Source organism: Episyrphus balteatus, chromosome 2, assembly GCF_945859705.1.
Source record: "Episyrphus balteatus chromosome 2, idEpiBalt1.1, whole genome shotgun sequence".
Lineage (NCBI taxonomy): Eukaryota > Metazoa > Arthropoda > Insecta > Diptera > Syrphidae > Episyrphus > Episyrphus balteatus.
The window spans coordinates 66,251,345-66,272,094 of record NC_079135.1 but is presented as its reverse complement, the minus strand read 5'-3'; the positions used below and the strand labels follow the sequence as shown (position 1 = coordinate 66,272,094).

The following is a 20,750-nucleotide window of genomic DNA, read 5'->3' as shown; positions in this document are numbered from 1 at the left end:
TTATGGTCATACTGCTATTTTTTGACATTCAGAATCTTTACGTTTGTCATTCTCATTATATTCATTAAACAAACTTATTTCTAAGATCCATGAAAGAAAACGGATTAATAAATATTTTTGAAATTTGATTCAATGTCTGGATAGATAATTTCTTCAGAAGGGAACATTTTTTTTTAGTTTATTGAAAATTTGTATGTATGTAAAAGTAATTGTTTAAAACAAAAAATTTCAAAAATTCTATGACACACAAAACCATGTAAAAAGCTATTTTCGTAATTTAAAAAACAACCTTTAATACATTATTTTAAATAATTTTAAAACTTTTAACAAATTTTATCATAAGAGGAAACAAATTACAAAAATCAGTTCATTATTAGAATTTTAACTTAATCGACGGGATAAAAAAGAGATGATGATCATGCTATTAGCTTATTTTGTAAAGACCTTTATTTCCGTATGGATATATACATTTAAGGAAATTGAAACATACATAATAACTCATTATATAAACACGGAACATTTTCAAATGCATGATAAGCGCCTTCATAAAATCAATAAAATTAATCCATACACTTAAAATTAAAAGATTGGAAATACAAGAAAATATATTCCTATCACAAAAACTTGTCTCAAATCAACCAACAAAATATATGTCGCCAAACACCAAACCTCAGTTTGAATAACAATTTTTTTTCCAAGCCAACAAAAAACAGTCAACCATAAACTCTAATAATTGATACCATCAATCAAGATTCAGAAAGCCTTTCACTTTGGCTATTTATAAGCAGTTAAAATTTTAAACATATAAATCGCTAAGTATTGTGAGTTATTCAACTGTCTTGGCACCAAGTTGTCTAACAAACACATTCGAACACATTCAATATTAAAGACATGCCTTGAATATTGATTTTGATTGTTGTTGTAGTGTTTTGCTTTCAAATTTGTATGTTTCGATTTGTCCAATACCCCTTTTTTTGTAATCGGTTTTGTACAGCAAACTTCCTTCTAAATTGATATAGAGCTACCGGTGAATTTATAGGTTGGAATTTTAGGGTCGACATGACACTGATCTAACTTAAATGGACAACAATTGAACAATAAATTGTCTGTTTTATGGGAAGTGAGAAGAGAAAACCGTTTCGTTGGCTATATTAATAATAACGCGCACTTCCGTTCAATGCGTTAGTGGATTAGATATTTGATTTTTTTTGTATTTTAAAAGGGGGATTTTTGTTTGTTTTTGTACTGAGCTGTGTCAAAGCCCTCCAATTGAAAGACGGAATCACATCACAATTAGATAATTGTTATGATTGTTCTGGATGGGTTGACAGTGAAATAAAGCCATTTAACTTTATATAGAAATAAAAGTGTCAACTCTGAATGCTTGGAAAATAAAAGAAATGGGGCTTACGTTTAAATAAATTGATTTTGTAGTTTTAAATATGTATTTACAATTTTAAAATTTAATTGCAAACATTTTATAAGGGACATTTTTAAGTAGAGGTTTATTCGAACTTTAGTAAGACAAATAATATTATGTTGAATCAATTTAAAGCACGACTGGGTCGAATTTACTTGCTCATACGCTAAAAGCTGGTAGTAATCTTTTAGAACACTATGTATATTAGGTTTAATGTTTAACTCGTTACTAATATGACTAAGGTTACGGTTTTAGTGGTAGCAATTTTTACTTCCTCAAGGAAATGATTGCAAGCAATTGAAAGCTGAAGGCTATACGGTTTCTGTGAAACCGATTTGTACTCGAGCGTTAATATGTACTAACATTTTTTTTTACATAAACATTGTTTTTTATAAAACCACCTTCAAAATTAGAAAACTTTTAATATAAGATCGTAACGTAGAAACTTATATGTTCGATATTTAAACTTTAAGTATGAGGGCATCAACACATTTCTGCTTCAATTTTCAATGTTATTCATCCAGATTTTCAGTTTCGCTTGACTGATTTCAAATAATGGGGATGAGCCCCTATAATTAAGTTTACCTGTCGTCAAAAGTGCACTGTGGTTACATGCTCATGACTTTTAAGTGATGGTTGTCTTGAATTTGAAACCACACTTTGTCTGGAGGAATATACAAACGTTAAAACAGCCAACCGAAAAAAAATTTTAAATTAAAAATTTTAAACTCGCATTTAAAATGAAACTTTCCTTGTCCGAATAACCGTCGCAATGACTGTTTTTGATCTGCGTATGCATTATTTAAATGAGACAAATGCTACCAGAAGATCAATTCCAATGAGGTAATAATGGATTTAATATGTATACGATCACGCAAAATGAAATTAGCATTGGCGTTACGATTGGATTGGAGGAGTTATGTAAATTAAATAAAGGCTGTCGCGTTTTATAATTCATTTCTCCACTTCAAGACAATTTCTATGTGACTTGTACTTAGATATTTCCCACACATAAAGTTGGTTTGAAGTAAATTTGAATGAAATTCGCCCACGTGACCACTCAACTAACATCAATAACTTGTCAATGTTAAATTAAAGATGATTCAATACCCAAGAAACATGGGTGTCTAGCTAAACAGAAAACTGAGTTTTATTTTTTTTTATTTTTTGAGCTTTTGACAGCTTAAGGTCATGAGGGTGTTGTAATAAATAGGAAGCCTGAGGCGACAATTTAACACCATTTTTATTTCAAGGTTAATGGAGATTGTTTTTTTTTTTAACTTTAAGTTTTGGGTGTTTTATCTAAATGCGTAAATTGGAGTTAAAAAACCACTGAATAAAAAGATTTGAAACATTGAACATCAGAATTATGCTCCGCTACAACAAATAAAATGCACGACTGGGTCACACGTTGTTCCTCTTGTAGCCTAAAGTGCATTATAGATTATTTAACAATTTAAAATGTTAAATTTTAACCATTTAACATTGTATAATTGAAGATCCACCCTACATATCGTACCTGTTTAAAACCAGCTTTTTCTAAAGAATTAAGATTTTTGAGTTATGCCAGTTTTCCAAAACAGCGACGATATGTAAATCATATATTTTTTTTTTTTCAAAAATCAGAAATGCCGTATTTCCACTTTGCGATTTTTTTAAACAGATTAAAAACAGAGTCTTATAGGTATCACTTAAAATTCTTATCAAAATTGTAAGAGCCATTTTTGAGGAAGTTGCTATAACTCGAAAACGTTATATAGAAGGGATGCGTTTTAGAGAAGATATTAGATAAGTTAATAAGGGTCTTGGAAATTACTTCAAATGACCTACTCCAAATTTCAAGAAAATCTATTCATCCGTTTGGGCCACATGTGCAAATATATGCACATTATTTTTATAACCTCGAAATAAAAAAAAAATTATCTCAATTTGCAGAATTGAAGGGTGAATGAATACTGAATAGTTACAAAGGACAAAATTTTAGGTCTCCTCCATTCCTCCCAAATAATTACGCGAACACATTAATCTTTGAGATCGAAGAACTTTTCGCAGAAAAAAACAAGTTTTATTAATTTTATTTAAACATACATATTAATAAGATAAAAGTGTGTGAATATAAATAATGCTCTACAAGTATTGCTATAAGCTATATCATAGATATTTAAAATTTTTACAAAGTTAAAAAGATTTATAACTTTTAAATCTCAAAAACATTAATATAAGCCAAAAAACAAATTTTTGTTTATTTTTTATTTGGTAAAAATTTACGTTATGGGTTTTAAGTAAGTTTAAATTTTGTTTACAGCAAAATATTAATTTTTTAAGATAAAACAAAATTGACCTAATTTTCAATCTAAGAAAGTTGGTAAAAAATGTTTAGTTTGTATAATTTCAATACAGCATTTTTTTGTTTTGTTTTTGAATAAAACAGAAAAATTTTGGAAACATGGTTGAACGATTTTTTAGTTAATGGTGTAAAAGGTGTTTCATAATTTTTTTTAAATTCTATTTCATTTTTAAATGTTACAAAGTTTTAAGAATAAAAAAAAAAATTATGGTAACAGGTACATATATTAACTATTACTAAATATAATATCATATTTCGAAAAACGAGTTTGCCGTCGGGTTTTTAATTTTCAACCGATTTTTGAAAAAATTAAGGAATACAAAATATCCAAATTTTTTTAACGTTTTTCAAGTGACTACAATTTCCCTTAAAAATGGTCGCACTGAAATTTTAAAAAGATGGTTTTAAACCTCGAGCTTTCTAGTTCTTATTATTAAAAAAAATTCAAGCTTCGTGTTCGGCTCAATCCTATTGAATATCGAAAAAAAACTTCTAACTTAATCACTAACTGGATCGGATAACTTGTTTATTCAGCTTAAATCTTCTTTTTTTTAAGTTCGTTACGAACATTTCGACGCTGGGATATCGAATTTTGAACGGGAATTATCTTTTTGTCTTCAACCATCAATATTTCAGCAGCCGTTGATTGTACAAGAAAATTATTAAATTTCCCACAAGTCAAGTATAGGTTTTTGAAAAAAAAATATTTTTTTTTTATTTTTTGCAATAATTTGAAAAATCAATAATAAACCGGCTTTTGGGATAACCAGGCGCATAGTTTAAAACATCTAGAAAACCAGTAATGTTTTCAATTTAAAAAAAAATTTCGATGCAATCCATCAAGCCGTTTTTTTTTTGTTTTATTCGATCGAATTTTTGCAAAAAAAAATTAAAGATTCACGATTTTTGCTTTAAAAAATCATAAAAGGTTTTTTTTTTACTTCTTTTATGCATTTATATGAATAAAAAATGTCATAAATTCATAAATGATTAACGTTTGATTAAAAAAAATTTTAAATACATAAATTAAAAATATTATAATCTAAAACAGTCACCTTTTGGACAATTTGGAATTCTAGAATCGAGGTCAAAACTTAGAACATTTTTGTTTTTGTTTTTTAAGGAAGAATTTTTTATGCTACTTAAATCACTGCTTTGAAAATAAGTTAAATTTCACTTTTTTTTTTTTTTAATTATGGAAATCAATAAATAAATGCAAATTTTTAACCTCGGTATTTATCTAGATACGATTTACAAAATCTTTTAAATCTCTTGTTAATATTATTGAGTTTAAATCATTCATAGCAATGTAAATCTGAGAAAAAGTATTTTATAAAGAACGTGATTAATGACGAATTTGACATCTTAGATCTTTCTCCAATAGGACACTTTCCCATGTTATAATAAACCATACGCAAAACTTAATCCCCAACAAACATAACATTATATACCTACTGTAAGGTTTTATCTTAGCATAACGAGTTATATACACATACGAGTACAAAAATATTATATACAATTCAATTCAAAGTCCAAAAAGCCTACAAAAAAAGGAAAAAAGAAAACACTACTCGTAAAACAGCAGTAAACGTCGAAGATAACTCGTTATGGTGAACGCGTGTGGTGCATCTTGCTAGCAGATTCAGAAACTGGTTTCTTTCCATCCGATACTCTGGTTATGTACTTTAATCTTTAAGTCCATTGGTTTTATATGGAAAAATAACACACATTCAAACTAGGAAGAGAAACCCTCAAAGCATAAAGCAACATCTGCGCATCAAAATAAAAGAAAAATTACAATTTATTTCATGCATAACGCTTTAAGACTTCTGTACCTAAAGTCAAACGAATTAGGGTTTAACAATTTGGAAAATGAGAGCAAAAAATTACGAGTAGCTCCCTCACAAGATGCCGTGCACAACTCTTTGCCAACCAATGTAAAGATATATCTTTGCTAAACAATTGTTAGCAAACTAACTTAACAATTTATGAAGTGCCAAACAGACAGACGACGGCTAACAAATAAAGAGCAAAATATAGTTACTTTTGTCGGCAGAAAATTATTTAAATTTTAAATGCAAATAAAAAGCCAAAGCATATGCGCATCAGCTTATAACCTCTGTTGGTTTTGTTTTACGTTGTACTTGGAGTGTCTGGGCAAACGTTATGCACAATAGTAGCTTGGTCGTAATTTTTAACAACTTTTTAGCAAGGATAGACAGTGCTAATAGTGCACAGTCGGATTTACAGATCTTCTTTAATATTTAAAATCGAAGGCCGCTTAATTATAATTTTGTAATAAAAGTGCGAAATGAATAAAAGTGCTAAATGAAGATTGGAAAATCGTTAAGAATTTTTCAACATTATAATAACTAAAAAGAAATAAAAAAAAGTTAAAGAAAATGAAGATAAAATGTTTGACTTCTTTTATACTAGAAAAATTTGTATTATATTTTTTATACGACTTATGGCTTTCTTAGAAAAATTCATTAAAATCAGAACTTCTTGATTTCCCCTTAACCCCTTATGGAATAAAGAACAGGATTATGTTTAACGAAACTCTTGATCTATGCAAATAGCCAGCTTCTCGGACACTCATCGCCTACAGATTTCCGGTACCATCTCCAAGACATCCATAATCAAACTAAGGTCCATTTTCTTCACTCGGAGTTGAACAAAACTTGAGAATTTTTATATTAAAAATTCTCAAGTTATGTTCAACTCCGAGTGAAGAAAATGGACCTAAATATGTTCTAGATGAAAATACTGAGGATCTTCACCAGATATTTCTTCGACTGATATCAGCACAAAATCTATAGCGACAAACGACTCTTAAGCCAGAACCATAATTGGCGGATGGAGTCGGAAGCTACTGTCAATTGTTGTTGTTTTCTTTGTATTTTCGACAAGTTTTCATCCGTCGAGTGCGGTTGCGAGCGCTGTTCCCCTCCGTTTTCGTCCGACAATTATAGTTCTGGTTTAAGGCCCAATTTATTCACTCTCCATTAAACATAAAGTCGCCATTAAAAAGGGGAAATTTAAAAATTTGTATGCGATTTGACAGTTTTCTTATTTTTAATGGAGACTTTAAATTTAATGAAGAGTGAATAAATTAGGCCTAAAAGGATTTAAAACTGACTCCAAATCGATTTTCTTTATATGGCCGGTAGTTGAAGTTTTTAAAAAGCATATTCTGATTAAGTTAACGATCAAGGACGACTTTTTTATTCTGAAATAACTTCAATTTCTAATATTTTAAACCATGTCATTTGCTCCTAATATTCTTTATACTTGATACAATAGAATACATTTTTTATATCCTATTGAAATCATTTGAAAAGAACACATAATTTTCTTTACCGAAGCAATATCACGTCCTAAAAATAAAGTCACATCAAGAATGTTTATATGATGAAGATCGAGCAATACAAATACTAAACGAAGTCGATGAACAATAATTATAAAAGCATTCGGATCGTGGACATAAAAAACACACAACAACAATAATGACATATTTTTTGGAATTCAACATCGGTGGCGGCGGCGACGGCGACGATCGTCATCATCAAACCAAATTACTCCAATATGTAGAAGTTAAATAGAAGTCAAATATTTGTCTCTTTCAGGTAGAAAAAAAAAACTTATTTTCGTTTGTTTATTTGTAATTTTTTTTTTACTAATCGAACGAGACGAATCTGAAAAATAAAAAAATTCCCAGACACGTTCATCTTTTTCATTTATTTAGTAGTACAGTAGAAATGCAGTATATTATGATGCACAAAGTAAAGTATGTAATGCGAGTACAATAAACCTTCATAAGTATCTTTCAGTTTTGTAACTTAAATTAAGTTACAACTAATGGTTTATACATAGGTATATTATAAATTCACACCATACATTTTTGTATTTTCTTAGTGCTAAACGAGTAAACATCAGCTACGATTGTCTCATAAAAACGAAGTCAATACATACGATATGATACAAAACTCTATACTGGATATTCACTGTTTTACCATTACTACTGTTTACCTTAGCTTTAAGTCGTCTGAACCAATTGGAAAAAGATTTCCTTTTGAGTTCATCACTTCATCAGGTTTCAGGTTGTGGATTTCTTATGTTGGAGAATAAGTAAAAAGAAATCGACAATTTATAAATTGAATGTTGCTGTATGAAGTGACCAATCGGTTTTATAAGAATATGTAACTTGCTTTGTAGTTGAATTATTATGTCTGTATGTATGTTCCTAAATTTTAATTATTTATTTTTTATATCGGAAAACGTGTTCAAGTACTAGGTTTCATGTTGGTGAAGTAAAAGTAACATGAAACTCGATTAAAAATATTTGTTTGTTCCTAAGCGTTACAATCTAGCTAATGCATTGAAATCTGAATATCACCACACTTTAGCAGTAAAATATATTTTGTTGTGAAAAGTATAAAATTTTAATTATGTTTTAAGAGGAAGATTTTAATGTTGTTAATTTAGGAAGATAAATTAACACTATATTTATGTTCGCACTCCATTTGAATATTTTATTTTTAGATAATTGTTGGATTACCTTTTGGATTACTTAAGGTCATTCGAACCGTTTGGATTTTGACGAGACTGAGAAATGGATCTACAGATAAAAGAATAGAGATGTGACGCTAATGCGCTCAGTTTCATCTTTTTTGGTAAGTGCTTTGGTAGAGTAAAACAAAAATAAAATTTCCAGTACAATATCTACTGAGGAACCCAAACTTTAAAAAAAAATGGACATCTGTGAAAATTAATAAGCACATATCACAAGCGATTTCTCCGACAACTTTATCAGCTCCTTGATTAATAAGTGCATTTCACCAGCGATTTCTTACAACAACTTTATCAGTTCCTTGGGCAATTAGGAGAAATACAACAACCAGTAACTTGTCTGTTATGAAACAGAACCAACTTAGTGGCATATAAACCTATTGCCGTATGAAGTGACCAATCGGTTTTATAAGAATATGTAACTTGCTTTGAAGTTGAAGTTATGAAAAAGAACCAACTTAGTGGCATATAAACCTATTGCCGTATGAAGTGACCAATCGGTTTTATAAGAATATGTAACTTGCTTTGAAGTTGAATTATTATGTCTGTATGCATGTCCCTAAATTTTAATTATTTATTTTTTTAGATCGGAAAACGTGCCCAAGTACTAGGTTTCATGTTGTAAATAATTTGTTTTTGTTCATGAGTGTAGAACGCACTTGATTTAAATCCAAAACTGGGCGACTTTCAGTTTTTTTTTTATTTAACACAAAGACCAAGATCTACTTTGTTTTATTAGTACAAAGTTACCGGGATCAGAAAGCAAGCGAAAAGTGAAAAGTAAAAATATCAATTTTTTTAATTTTTTTGTCTTAGGTTAAAATTTTAGTCCTTGGTCTTGGTTTTCGAATTAAATTTAAAAAAAAAACTGAAAACCAACCAGTGCTGCCGTGTTTTTTTTTCAGAAATGCACCTATGGATCTAAGAAGCATTTTGGGTTGAAGCATACTTTTATGCCAATGAATCATATTAAGCAATAAAATACTGTTTTTAATAAGCGGAGTGATTGAATTGAATACAAGTAGTCCAATCTCCAATCAATGGGAATTTTGATTTTTATTAGGATTTAGAGAGAGGGAGGACCGCATTTCGGTAGCAGTTTTATTTACAAAAAAAAAACAAGAGTGATTGAATTTTATACGATTCTCTAAATCGTATTATAAATTAAAAATCTATAACTCTACAATTTATTGTTTCACAAGCTGAACCAAAATTGTATCAATAGCAGAATTGAAGTTTGGCCTTCATTGTTTTGTTGAATCCTTATTATCAACCAATTTTGGACATGTACAAAGCATAGATATCGAAGGGCAATGACAAATGACCTTCTTTACAAAAATTAAGACAAACAACCTGAGTGCGGATTACCTGTGCATGAGGTGTTAATATGTTTCAGTCAGTGTCAGTGAACATAATTTATACTTTAACGACCAAAAAATTGTAACAATTTCTACCTCTTTTTTATCTTTTTCTTTCAAAATAGTTCCAAGTCTATCAGTTTAGTGTGTTAAAATTGTGCTCATACCTCTTTAAAAAAAATATATAAGACGATCACAGCAGAAATTTGATATATTTACCTTCTGAATGAAGCCTCAGAGTGGCATTATTTGCCTTTGTTTAAATGGATGCCATTAATAAATAATTTTACAAATTTATGAAAAATTTATTATGTAGTTTGCAGTACAAAAATTATTTTTCTATAAGAGATTTCTATGAAGTTTCTTCGAGTTCAAACGCAGGCATTTACAAATGTAAAACTAACTAATTAACAAAAGAAAACTAGAGGTACTTAATACAAAAAGAAAAGAAAAAAACAATCTCAATCAATTAAGAAAAACAATAAAACATAATAAAAATAATTTGAAATAACTCAAAGAGTGTATCTTGTTTGTGATCTTTATGCTCCCATAATAAATCATGTTCCTTTACGGTTGAGAGAAGATCTTCTCTTTACATGCATTTCTAACAAATGAAATGAAGATATTTTATTTTTTTTTAATTTTCACAACTTTAATGTTTCTATTGTTCCACAAAAACCTACAACTTATGTTAAATTAAACCAATTTAATGCATTACAAATTAATTAATACGCTTTGGTCTTCTTCGCACCATCATAAAAAATGATAACCTTTTCCTCTTCTATCTAAGAGAGATTCTCCTGCCAGCCATACTTGTTGTTATGTCTGAATTGTGATTAACTTCTTGGAACATGGCCAAAATAGATTCCCCAGTTTTTATTTGTTTATATCTCTTGAAATGAATAAGAATCGCAGATCATCGTTTTGCTGAAGAATAAATAAACAAAAAAACACATCGCATCCCACACACCAAGAGACGGACAGACGAGAAAATATAAATCGAGATCAGAGGCCAGATTTTGCTGTGTGTGAAAACTTTTACATTCACCAAAATGATTGCGTGGAAAAGAATTTTTTGAAGAATACACTGGCGTGCACAGTGGTGACGTGCTGCAGAAAACCCAAAATTGAATTTTGTAGATTGGAATTTTCTTATAGGATTAATGTGTATTAAAAATTCACTTTAAATAAAAAGAATGAATAAAAAGATTTCCAAGTTTCATGTGAAAAACTTGTACTAAAATGATACATATAAAAATATAATATATAAAAAGTATAAATTCAAAAACACTTCATCGACATTGCAATCAATTAAATTTAAAAGATGAACTCGATTATCTGAAGGTGAAATAAGTGGTGATTGCACAAATTTAAGTTTATTTGGTTTTATCTGTCAGTAGACAATTTCAACACAAAGTACATAATGATTTTTAAATAATAAACAAAATGTATAAAAATTTAAAATGAATAATGAGTTTAGAAATTTATCTGTTAAAAACTAACTGGATTTTGTACGTTAATTTTAAAAATAAACATTTTTCCAGTAACTCTTTTTTTTTATGACTGCTCGGAATAGGTAAAATTGTTTTTAAAATAAGCTTCCAGGTTCCAGCCATTCTTCAAATCTGCAAATATGGCACTTGTGGAAGTGTTCCTTTTTTTCAATCCGTCTCCCAACAAATCCTCCAACGTGCTTAGCAGTATGGATTACATTTGTTTGCAATTTTCAGCGGAATAACAGACATATTATAGATTATTATTATTATCATTAATACGAATACATAACAGTACGGGTCCGTAGACATTTTTTCTCGTTAATAGTGATTTCGTTCAATATTTGATATCGAAAAATGAAAATTGGCCCATCCCTAGTTCTTAAACTTAGTAATGAAACGCCGTTTCGCCATTTTGTATATTAAATGATTTCTGTATTATAGAAAACTGCAAATAAAAATATAACTCAAATTACGCTTAAAACCGTTTTCTCGATGTCGATAATCAAAATCCTTGAAAATCTGGTTAGTTTGAATAGACATTAATTAAAAAGTTGTGGGACCCAATCACGTAAAACGAAAGTGATGTCGTCCTATAGTTTTGAAAATTGTTCTCCTGAAACCATAAAAAAAAAAACAATTTAAAAAGATTCTCTATAGATTAAAATATGTTCACCTAAAGGCATTAAATATCAATAAATATCTCTTGTAAAAAAATTCTCTAAAACTTGTTTTTTTCTTGTATGCTTTTCTATTCCAAGTATTGGAAACTCTAAATTAAATTTACAAACTACGAAAACTTTGATTGCTGGTAATTTCTTGGAACACAAGAAACTGTAAGTCTTCCTCTTATTGAATTACTAAAGGCATTTTTAAACCTCAGATAAAAAACTATGTAGAAACTTTAAGTAAGAAAATGGGACAAAAAAATCTTGGGAATGAGATTTAAGATTTCAGAGTTAAAAAAAAAAAAAAACGAATTTATTGTTTTTTCAAACTGCTAAATTGATGTAACTCAAAGTATTTGTAATAAAGTTGTAAATTTGAATAGAATACAGCGTCATAAAAGTGATACCCACGCGAAATTTCATTCCAAATTCCATCATTTTATTATTTAAATTTTTATTGACTTTTTCCGCTCTTACAAACTGGGCACACCGAAGACACCACTATGATGCACCCATCAGTGGCACACTCATTTTTGAATTTTATTTTAAATTTATATAAAAAAAATAATTAATTTCATATGCTCTTCGACCTAAAATAACATCATCGTGATTTATAGATTCAAATTTAAGATTTCATGAATAGAGAAAAAATAAAAATAATTCAGGTGAAATATTTGAAATAAAAAAACTTGAACCTCCACAACGTTTGATTAAAAAAACAAAAACATAAACTGCATTCCTGAATCTAAGACTAAAGAATAACATAGATAAATGATGTTTTGTAAGTCGTATAAGGTAGCTGTATAAATGGAACCCGAGGTGATGTTTTTCTTTCATTTTATTTTAACTGGCTCTCGAATACCATAAAGATACTCTCACTCTACTTCAAGATCCGTTCACAAAGGGAACATTTAACCAGATATAGATGGATGGAAGTTTGGATGGATAATGCTATACAACTGGATAGTACCCCAGGTAACCACAATATAGCTAGCTCTATACAATGTGGATTATCACATTGAAGATGGGGAGTAGGAGAGACGATTCACCTTCCTGGTGGTGCTCTTGAATAAATCAGTGCAAAGAGATTCTTTTTTCTTTTTAAAGAACGCCCACTTCAAAGTGAAGCAGTGTCCATGTCCATATAATAAAAACAAAATATACAAGCAAGCAACTAGGGATAGTGGTTAGTGGATTAGTTTTATTCCGCTGCAGACGTTCTTTGTCCCTCAGATAATCTTCAAATGGAGGTTAATCCAGTTTTAGAAAATAGAAAGGCACTATGGCAGTGCAAGGAGAAGCCAACAAAAATATACGTTACGTAATTTGAAGGCAAGGAAAATCATTAAGGAAACACTCAAAGAAAAAACATAGTGTAAAGGATGATTATACTGCCAACATTTTTGAATAGAAAATAAAATGTTGCATGCTAGTATAAGCCGTGTTTTTTTTTTGTAATATGCAAAATAAAAATAAACAAAATGAGAGCTAAACAAACTTATTTATTTTTGTTTTGCGCATAAAATGTAAAAGTGAGTGATTAAACAGTAGAATAAACACGGCTATTGTTAAACAATTTTAACAAAAAAGTATCAATGTTAGTCTTCTAGTTTAAACCGTTTGCGTTATCAGAACAATAGCTTTGTCTAATTAGTAAATATACAGCATCTCGGGAAAGTCCAAGGTTTCAAGAAAAGAAAAAAGTCAGTAGTTGCATTGAGTTTAAGAGTGAAGATTATAGCTTTGCTATTATAAATCTATAAATCACTCAGAAGTTAAAAATGGTTTTTCTTTAGTTTTCTATCCTACATCTTGAAAATATTTGAATTACGATACAAGAAACTCACAGAAATTATTTCTACAGCAAAAAGTCTTTGACCTTCGCAATAATGCTGAACAGCAAAGTCATTGTCAATTTAGGATTGTTTTTTGCTTCAAAACAAAAACCTCAATGGAAAGAAATATAAAAACATAAGAATTGTCATAACATGTTAAAGAATTATGTTTCTACTTTTTACTTATTTTCACTTCAAGTGACATCATCATGCGTTTACTCACACTTTCTTTATATATTTTTATTCTTGTTTTGTCATTTCTAAGGTTTTCTGCCCAACACCACATCACATGACATCGACAAATAAAATAAAACAAACAAAAAAAAGAAAGGAAACTGTCCACTTTTATTAATTTAGTGATACCATACAAGTTGAAACAAGGGAAACATTGACGTCGGACATTGAGATTATCATTTAATTCACTCAGTTAAGGCTTGCTGCTGCGCCGCGTACAAAATGCTGATTGTAAGGTTTGCAATTCCCTCAAACTCTGTTATGTATGTGTCTTCAAAATGCGACAGTTGGCAAATTCAATAATTCTATTCACTATATCATTGCAATGAAGAGTTTTATGTGAGAGAGAAAAAGAGCCTAACCTAAATTAATTCAAGTCATGCCAAGTATTTTGTGGACAATATTATAGGTTGCAAACGGAAGTATTTTTATTTTACATAAAATTCAAAGGCAGTGCCGGATTTATGAACACGAGCAGTTAGTTAGTTAGGATATTATGGTAGGGTTTAAATTATGGGAAATGATTTCAGGTTTTGGGATGATGTATTGAAGAGTTTTTCAAAATTTTAAATGCATTGCATTCTCGAGTACAAAATAGTATAATAATAGTATTTTTTAAGTGTTGCAAAGATCCCACTGCTAGATTTAGCAGGTATCTATCTATCTGTTTTTTTTTATGAAATTTTTGTCATTTTAAAGAAAATGATGCAAATAAAAAAACAGGTTGCCTGCTCTCAGTCAGCCGCAACCCCACAACCTTAGTGTTACCAGGTTTAAAGAGGTACATTTTTGGTGAAAATTGCAGTCATCTGTTTTTTTTTTTTAATTTGAACCTTCTGTTGGCACTCGGGTGCGAATTTGGCTGAACAAAATTTTAAAATTAACCCTCTGTCGGCACACGGGTGCGAATTTGGCAGGACAAAATAAAAAAAAATTTCAAAAAAGTGGTCACAAAAAAGTCTCTTTATAAGGGTGAAAATATTTTTTTTCGGAATTGTGAATACAATATTCGAATTCCTCGGAATATTCTACATCAATTTCATACTTGATTCTCTATAAAAAGTTCTAGCGACATGAAAAAGTATAAACCAAATTCGCACCCGTGTGCCGACATGAAAAAGTAAAAACCAAATTTGCAACCGTGTGCGTGGTGGGCGCCCCAAGACATAGTAAGGCAAATTATCAGGTCAGTTTTCAGGTGTTATAAATCTAAAAAATTGATTTTTCAGGGTTAATCTAATAATGCATCACTTTGTTGTATTCTCATTCAAGTCTGAACGTTTAAAAAATAAAAGGCGAAAAGATAATGTTTCATTTATTAATTAATCAACAAGTCCAGCCACGTTAAAACAAAAAATAAAGAGGTTTTTTTTTTAAAAATAGTTTTGGTTCTTTTGTAAATTTCTCGAAAATGACGTGACATTTTTAAATCCCGTTTTCTGTTTTTGTCTAAAAACAAATAAGAGCATTATATTTTAAAAAGTAAACTTAACTACATAATTTTTTTTTTTAAATTGGTTTGAATTTTTTTTCAATTTTTTTTTTTCAAAATTTTGATTTTTAGAATTCATTTTTTAAAAACCGAGGCATAAAATAGCTTTATTTAAAATTTAAGTTACAGACAAGGTTTATGGCTTTGAAAAAAGGTTATTACTTGTAGGTTTTTCAGCAAAAAGTTCTCAAACGTCAACACGAGTTCTTAAACAGTCAGCAATAATTTAGGTAGCTAGTAAAATAATTCGAAAAATAATTAAAAACCCGTGTTTTGTACCTAAAACTGCACCCACATTATGTTGACCAAAACACTTGATCAACAGCGTTAAGTAAATGTGGACGTGTTGCTCAATAACGCTGCTCATTTTTTATAGACCTAAACGCAACCCGATAGAAATCGGTAAGATCAAAGAAAATTGGGAATGTTCAGGTTTGTTGACAGTGAAATAGCAGTTGAATTCAAAAATAACGTTTTAATGTCATTCAACATGAAAAATAACACGTCCATACTTAACTAAGAGTGTGGGCGAGTAACATGCTGGCTAACAATTTAAAAAAAATGTTGATCGACATAATACACTCACAGATAAAATAACTATTTTAATAGTTAAAACCGGGATAACTATTTTAATACATAGTTACATGTAACTATTTAAATAGTTAAAAAAGACTATTTTAAATAGTTAACTACCAAAATAGTACATTTTTCTCTGAGTGTATGGACGCAATCTTAAATTTAAAATTTGTATTCATCTTTCATCAATGATAGGGTTGTCACACTTGACTTTGACATATTCGCAAACTTCCCTTTTGTCTATAATTACACCGAGATATTTAATGTTATTTACGTATTCTAACTGTACGTTTCAAACCGAAATTGAAGTTTCACTCAGTGCAAGTCTATTGTTCAGATCCATAATTTTTGTTTTTTCTTAAGGCATGAAGCGAGGGCGCTTTGATCAAGTTAAATGAGTCGCTCACACTCTTCTCAAAAGACAAAAAATTTGACCAATTTTGATCGGCACAGTACTATAAACGCAAGTTCAAAAACGTCATATCATAGATCAAATATTTATTAACTTTTTTTTTCCTAATAACCTACATTGTGCTTAACCCTTTCGGACCCAGCGTTACTCTCATGTAACATTTTTTTAAAAATTCGTAAAAAATATTACATTAAACAATTTTTTAGGTTTCGATGGCTTAATTGAAAGATAATAATGCCTGGTTACTAGATTATTACAAAAAGTTAGTCAAATATCATACCTTTAATTTTTTTTGTTTCGAAAAAGGGACTGAAATTCACATTTTTTTTTTATATGGTCATAATTTTGAAAAAAAGATATAAAAAATGTTAATGCAGAAAGTGTTTTGTTTTTTTTGCTTAGAAGAAGTAGCATACATTAAAGTTTCATAAGAAGTTATTTTCTCAGTTCTCCGACTTTTTTTGGTGGTCATAGGCAGTGCATGTTACTTACATGTAGCATGAGAATAACACATTAGTTTTGCTATTTAATATTTTGGAAAATAACTTTTTGCTATTCATATTTCTTAGTTGTGATGTTTTTGACCCGATAATACCGAAAAAACAATTTTTAATAATGATTTTCATAGCTTGGGTTCGAAAGGGTTAAAAGAACTAGATTATAAAAAATTTTATTTTGCATATTTTAAATTGAATTCCGAATCTACTTTTTACACGTAATAAACCTTTTTCATCAAAACATAGCAATTATGTATATTCATGACAAATGTACAAAACACTATAAAAAGTAACTATTGAATTTAAAAGATAAGAAACATTTACTAAGATGATAAATATGATTTCCAACTATGTATAATTTTAGCATTGAGATGATTAATTCATCATTTATTGTAGGTATAGCAGTAAATTTTCAATTAAATGTGATAGCCTTAGCAGTTAAATTTTTCAATAATTTTTTGTCTTCTAACTGAAATATTATCAATCATAATAAGCCCTATTCTGAAACAGAGCTCCCGGGGAAATGTGTTAGAAAATAAAAAATCAAAGAATATCATTCCCTAAGGGCCAGTTGTACAAATATTTAATCCGTGGATCAGCAACTTTTATCTTGTGAAATCTGTAGTAAGGATGAGTTTTAACACTGGTTCAAGGTCCATATATGTAAAAATAGCCACATTCATGCTTGAACCGAAGTTGACCCGCAGCTAATTCGCCGAAATCGGCGGGTTAAATTCCTGAACCAAGGCTGACCCACGTTTGTACAACTGGCACTAAGGAAATTTTCTGTTTTAATTTTCTTCCCTTGTCGTTAATAATTGAATCATTTATTTGCAAAACATGATAAGTCCATGATTTTAAATTTTTGAGGAGAAGAAAAAAACGTTCTATTTTCTTTTGATATGCGTAGAAAAATTTATAAAAAATATATTCTGTAGAACTCTTGCCTAGCTACAAAATACCGTTTCGTTTTTAATTTTTGGAGCGATAGCTCAAAAGATAAAAAATAAAAACGCTTTTGGACTTATCTTACTTTGAAAATAAACGGATGTGAAATTAGTTTTTAAATGAATATGCAATTTTGCTTTTAGCCCCAGTCTATCAAACAATTGTATTTGAGAATAAAATACAATGTCCGGACTAATTATTTAACTTAAAAGTAGCTTTAAACTTAAGATTTTCAGCCATTAATCTAATATACCATTAACACAAAAAGAAGCTGTTGTTTATTTTCAAAAGATGATAAGTCCGGGACTTATTCTATTTTTGATACTAAAAAAATATTTCGCGTAGCTGTAAAATCGGATATAGATGGAGTAGATAATTCATATTTTAAAGACAGACGTGGTTATCCCTGGAGTACAAATTTAGTAAAAAAACGAATTTAAAAAAAAAGTGGACTTATCATGTTTTGCAAATAAATGGTTCAATTGTGGAATCGAGCTTACCATTTTGCTAAACTTCTTGACTGCGATCCCTTTTCCCGAACCCATTTCTGGAGAGTTTTCATTCAGAATAGGGCTGAAAATTTGCAAATGCAATTTTGTGATTATTATTTTTTTATAAAAATAAATTCTTTATTCCAGTCAGTGAGCACTGGTTTTCTCTTTTAAAAAATCCCAATTCAAAAGAGAAGATTTCTCTTGCATGAAAAAATTTCCCTCTGTATCACCAAAACAAAAATAAAAATAACCCTAAACAATACAACGGAGAAATGAAATAAAGGACCCAATTTTTTGACAGTTCTATAAAAAAAATTGGACTTGGACGATGATTTTTATCGATCCACTGCGACCAAAAAATGTCCTGCCATGCGCTTTGTCCCCACCCAACCCACAACCTTTAAAAATCTTTTTTTTTGTTTTAATTTTTTATAAAAACAACCAAAACGCAATGTCATGTAGCACAATAAAAATTAGATAACAAATTTAAATTTATTTGGAAAGATAACAGCAAACTTACTGGCATTCATTCATAATCTCCTCCTGAGACCGCACCTGAACAGGTGCCAGCTCCTCAACACTCTGCTCGTAATTCCCAAAGCATTTGGTTATTTTCTCATCAAAAGTATTCACTAAATCCTCCAAACTACCGCTAAATGTTTCTGTAAAATTATCCACATTGTCCTTGTTGTTGAACATTCCTCCAACATTGCCAACGCCTCCGCCACAATTACTTGCATTATCTATTCCCAAATTAATGTCATTGCAATTTGCAGTTCCATTCTTGCTATTGTGAACATCTCGAACGGCCTCCTCGAGGAGGAGAATCTTTGCATCGGCTTCTTTTAGATTCAAATTCAATGTGTCATTGATGGCATTCTGGGTGATGAAGTCGCAACCGCCCCATTCGTCGGACTCCTCGAATTTAGCTAAGGGAGCCTCAAATTTAAGCTCGGCCATCTTTGTACCGAGATCCCGCATTGCAAAATGAAAAACAAAGGGGAAGCAAAGTTCAACGATGACGACGGTGGACCGTTTTTTTATTCTTTTTTTTCTTTTAATTTATACAATGAAAATGATTTAAGAGGAAAATTTAGGTCACTTTTTTTCCCTGAAAATAGCCTAACCACTACCGGAAAAGACGTAGTTTGGAAATTAAATTTAGGCAAAAATCTGGATGGACACAAAAACTGCGTATGGAATTTTACTTATTTTTCTTTGAATATAATTGAGATAAATTTCCTCTTGATTTCAACCCTTAATACGATTTTCTTTTATCGGGCTTTATTCACTCACAGACACACATACAACCAACATACACGATTTGCAAGTAGTTAGGGGTGTGAATATTATATTAATTAATTTCTTCAACAATTAATTAGAATATCTGATAACAGAAATATAATCATTCATTTCACCAATTTAATGTATCAAGCATAAACAATTTCTGTTAAATATATTTTTCATTGAAACAATGAAAATTTATCCGAGAAAAAAAAGCGATTCACCAAGAATGAAGTAAACCGCAAGTAGCTCCTCACACGAACAAAATCTAAATCAAACTGAGCTAAATCAGAAATTTGTGAAAAACAGAAAATAAAGTTGAAAGAAAATAAATTAAAGAGAAGTGAACTATTTAACCGTTTAGTCATGAGGGAAATTTTCTCTTCGATTTAGAAATGTGATTCATCGAACAGTGCTGTTGCTGTCGTTGGGACTGGGAGTACTTCTTAGATATATTTTTTTTATATTAGGTGTATTTTTTTTACTACCACCGGTCTTAACTGAAAAAAAAAAATGCAGCGGGGGCTAAGCAATTTACATGTTAATTGCAACAACACCTTAGCCCCTTGGGCTTAGTTGTTTAGCCCGGAAAATTCTCTGGGCTTAAATTTTTCAACAGATTTAAATTTGTGCTACCAAATCAACTTGTTCGTAAATTGTTTAAAAACATCAAAACTGATGTTTGGAATGACAATTGTTATATTAAATATTTATTTAATAGTGAGTTAAACTTTTTTTTTTCAAAAACACACAAGAAAACACAAAAGCGAAAAATATGTCAATTCTATATTTTTTTGTGTCAGCTGATTTCGGAACTCCCAATTTTTCTCGCTAAGCCCCGAGGCGTTTTTTTTTTTGTCCAGTTAAGCCCAGTGGTAATAAAAAACACACCTATTTTATTTGAGGTAGTAGACTACTAGAATCCATAATACAACCACAGTTAGGGCCAGTTGTACAAAGGTGGTTCAGTCTCGGATCAGTAATTTAACTCGCCGATTTCGGCGGATTAGCAGTTGATCAACTTTGGTTCAAGGATGAATTTAGCTTATTCAACCTATATGAACCTAAAACCAGTGCTAAAAATCAGTTTTAACACCGAAATGTTTTCTTTTTTTAGCCCAGA

At 29.9% G+C, this 20,750-nt stretch overlaps 1 protein-coding gene across 2 annotated transcripts in view; it reads right to left on the bottom strand.

Annotated features, from left to right (window-relative positions):
• Positions 1-20,750, bottom strand: part of LOC129911895 (fasciculation and elongation protein zeta-2) — a 90,019-nt gene that overhangs the window by 47,500 nt on the left and 21,769 nt on the right. The window contains exon 1 of one of the 2 annotated variants that reach the window (XM_055989897.1): positions 18,864-19,908. The exons of the other annotated variant lie outside the window; for it this stretch is intronic. Within the exon in view, the coding sequence (XP_055845872.1) occupies positions 18,864-19,324 (461 nt within the window). The 5' untranslated portion in view covers positions 19,325-19,908. Of the gene's footprint in view, positions 1-18,863; positions 19,909-20,750 lie in introns of those variants that run through there. 2 annotated transcript variants of the gene reach the window in all.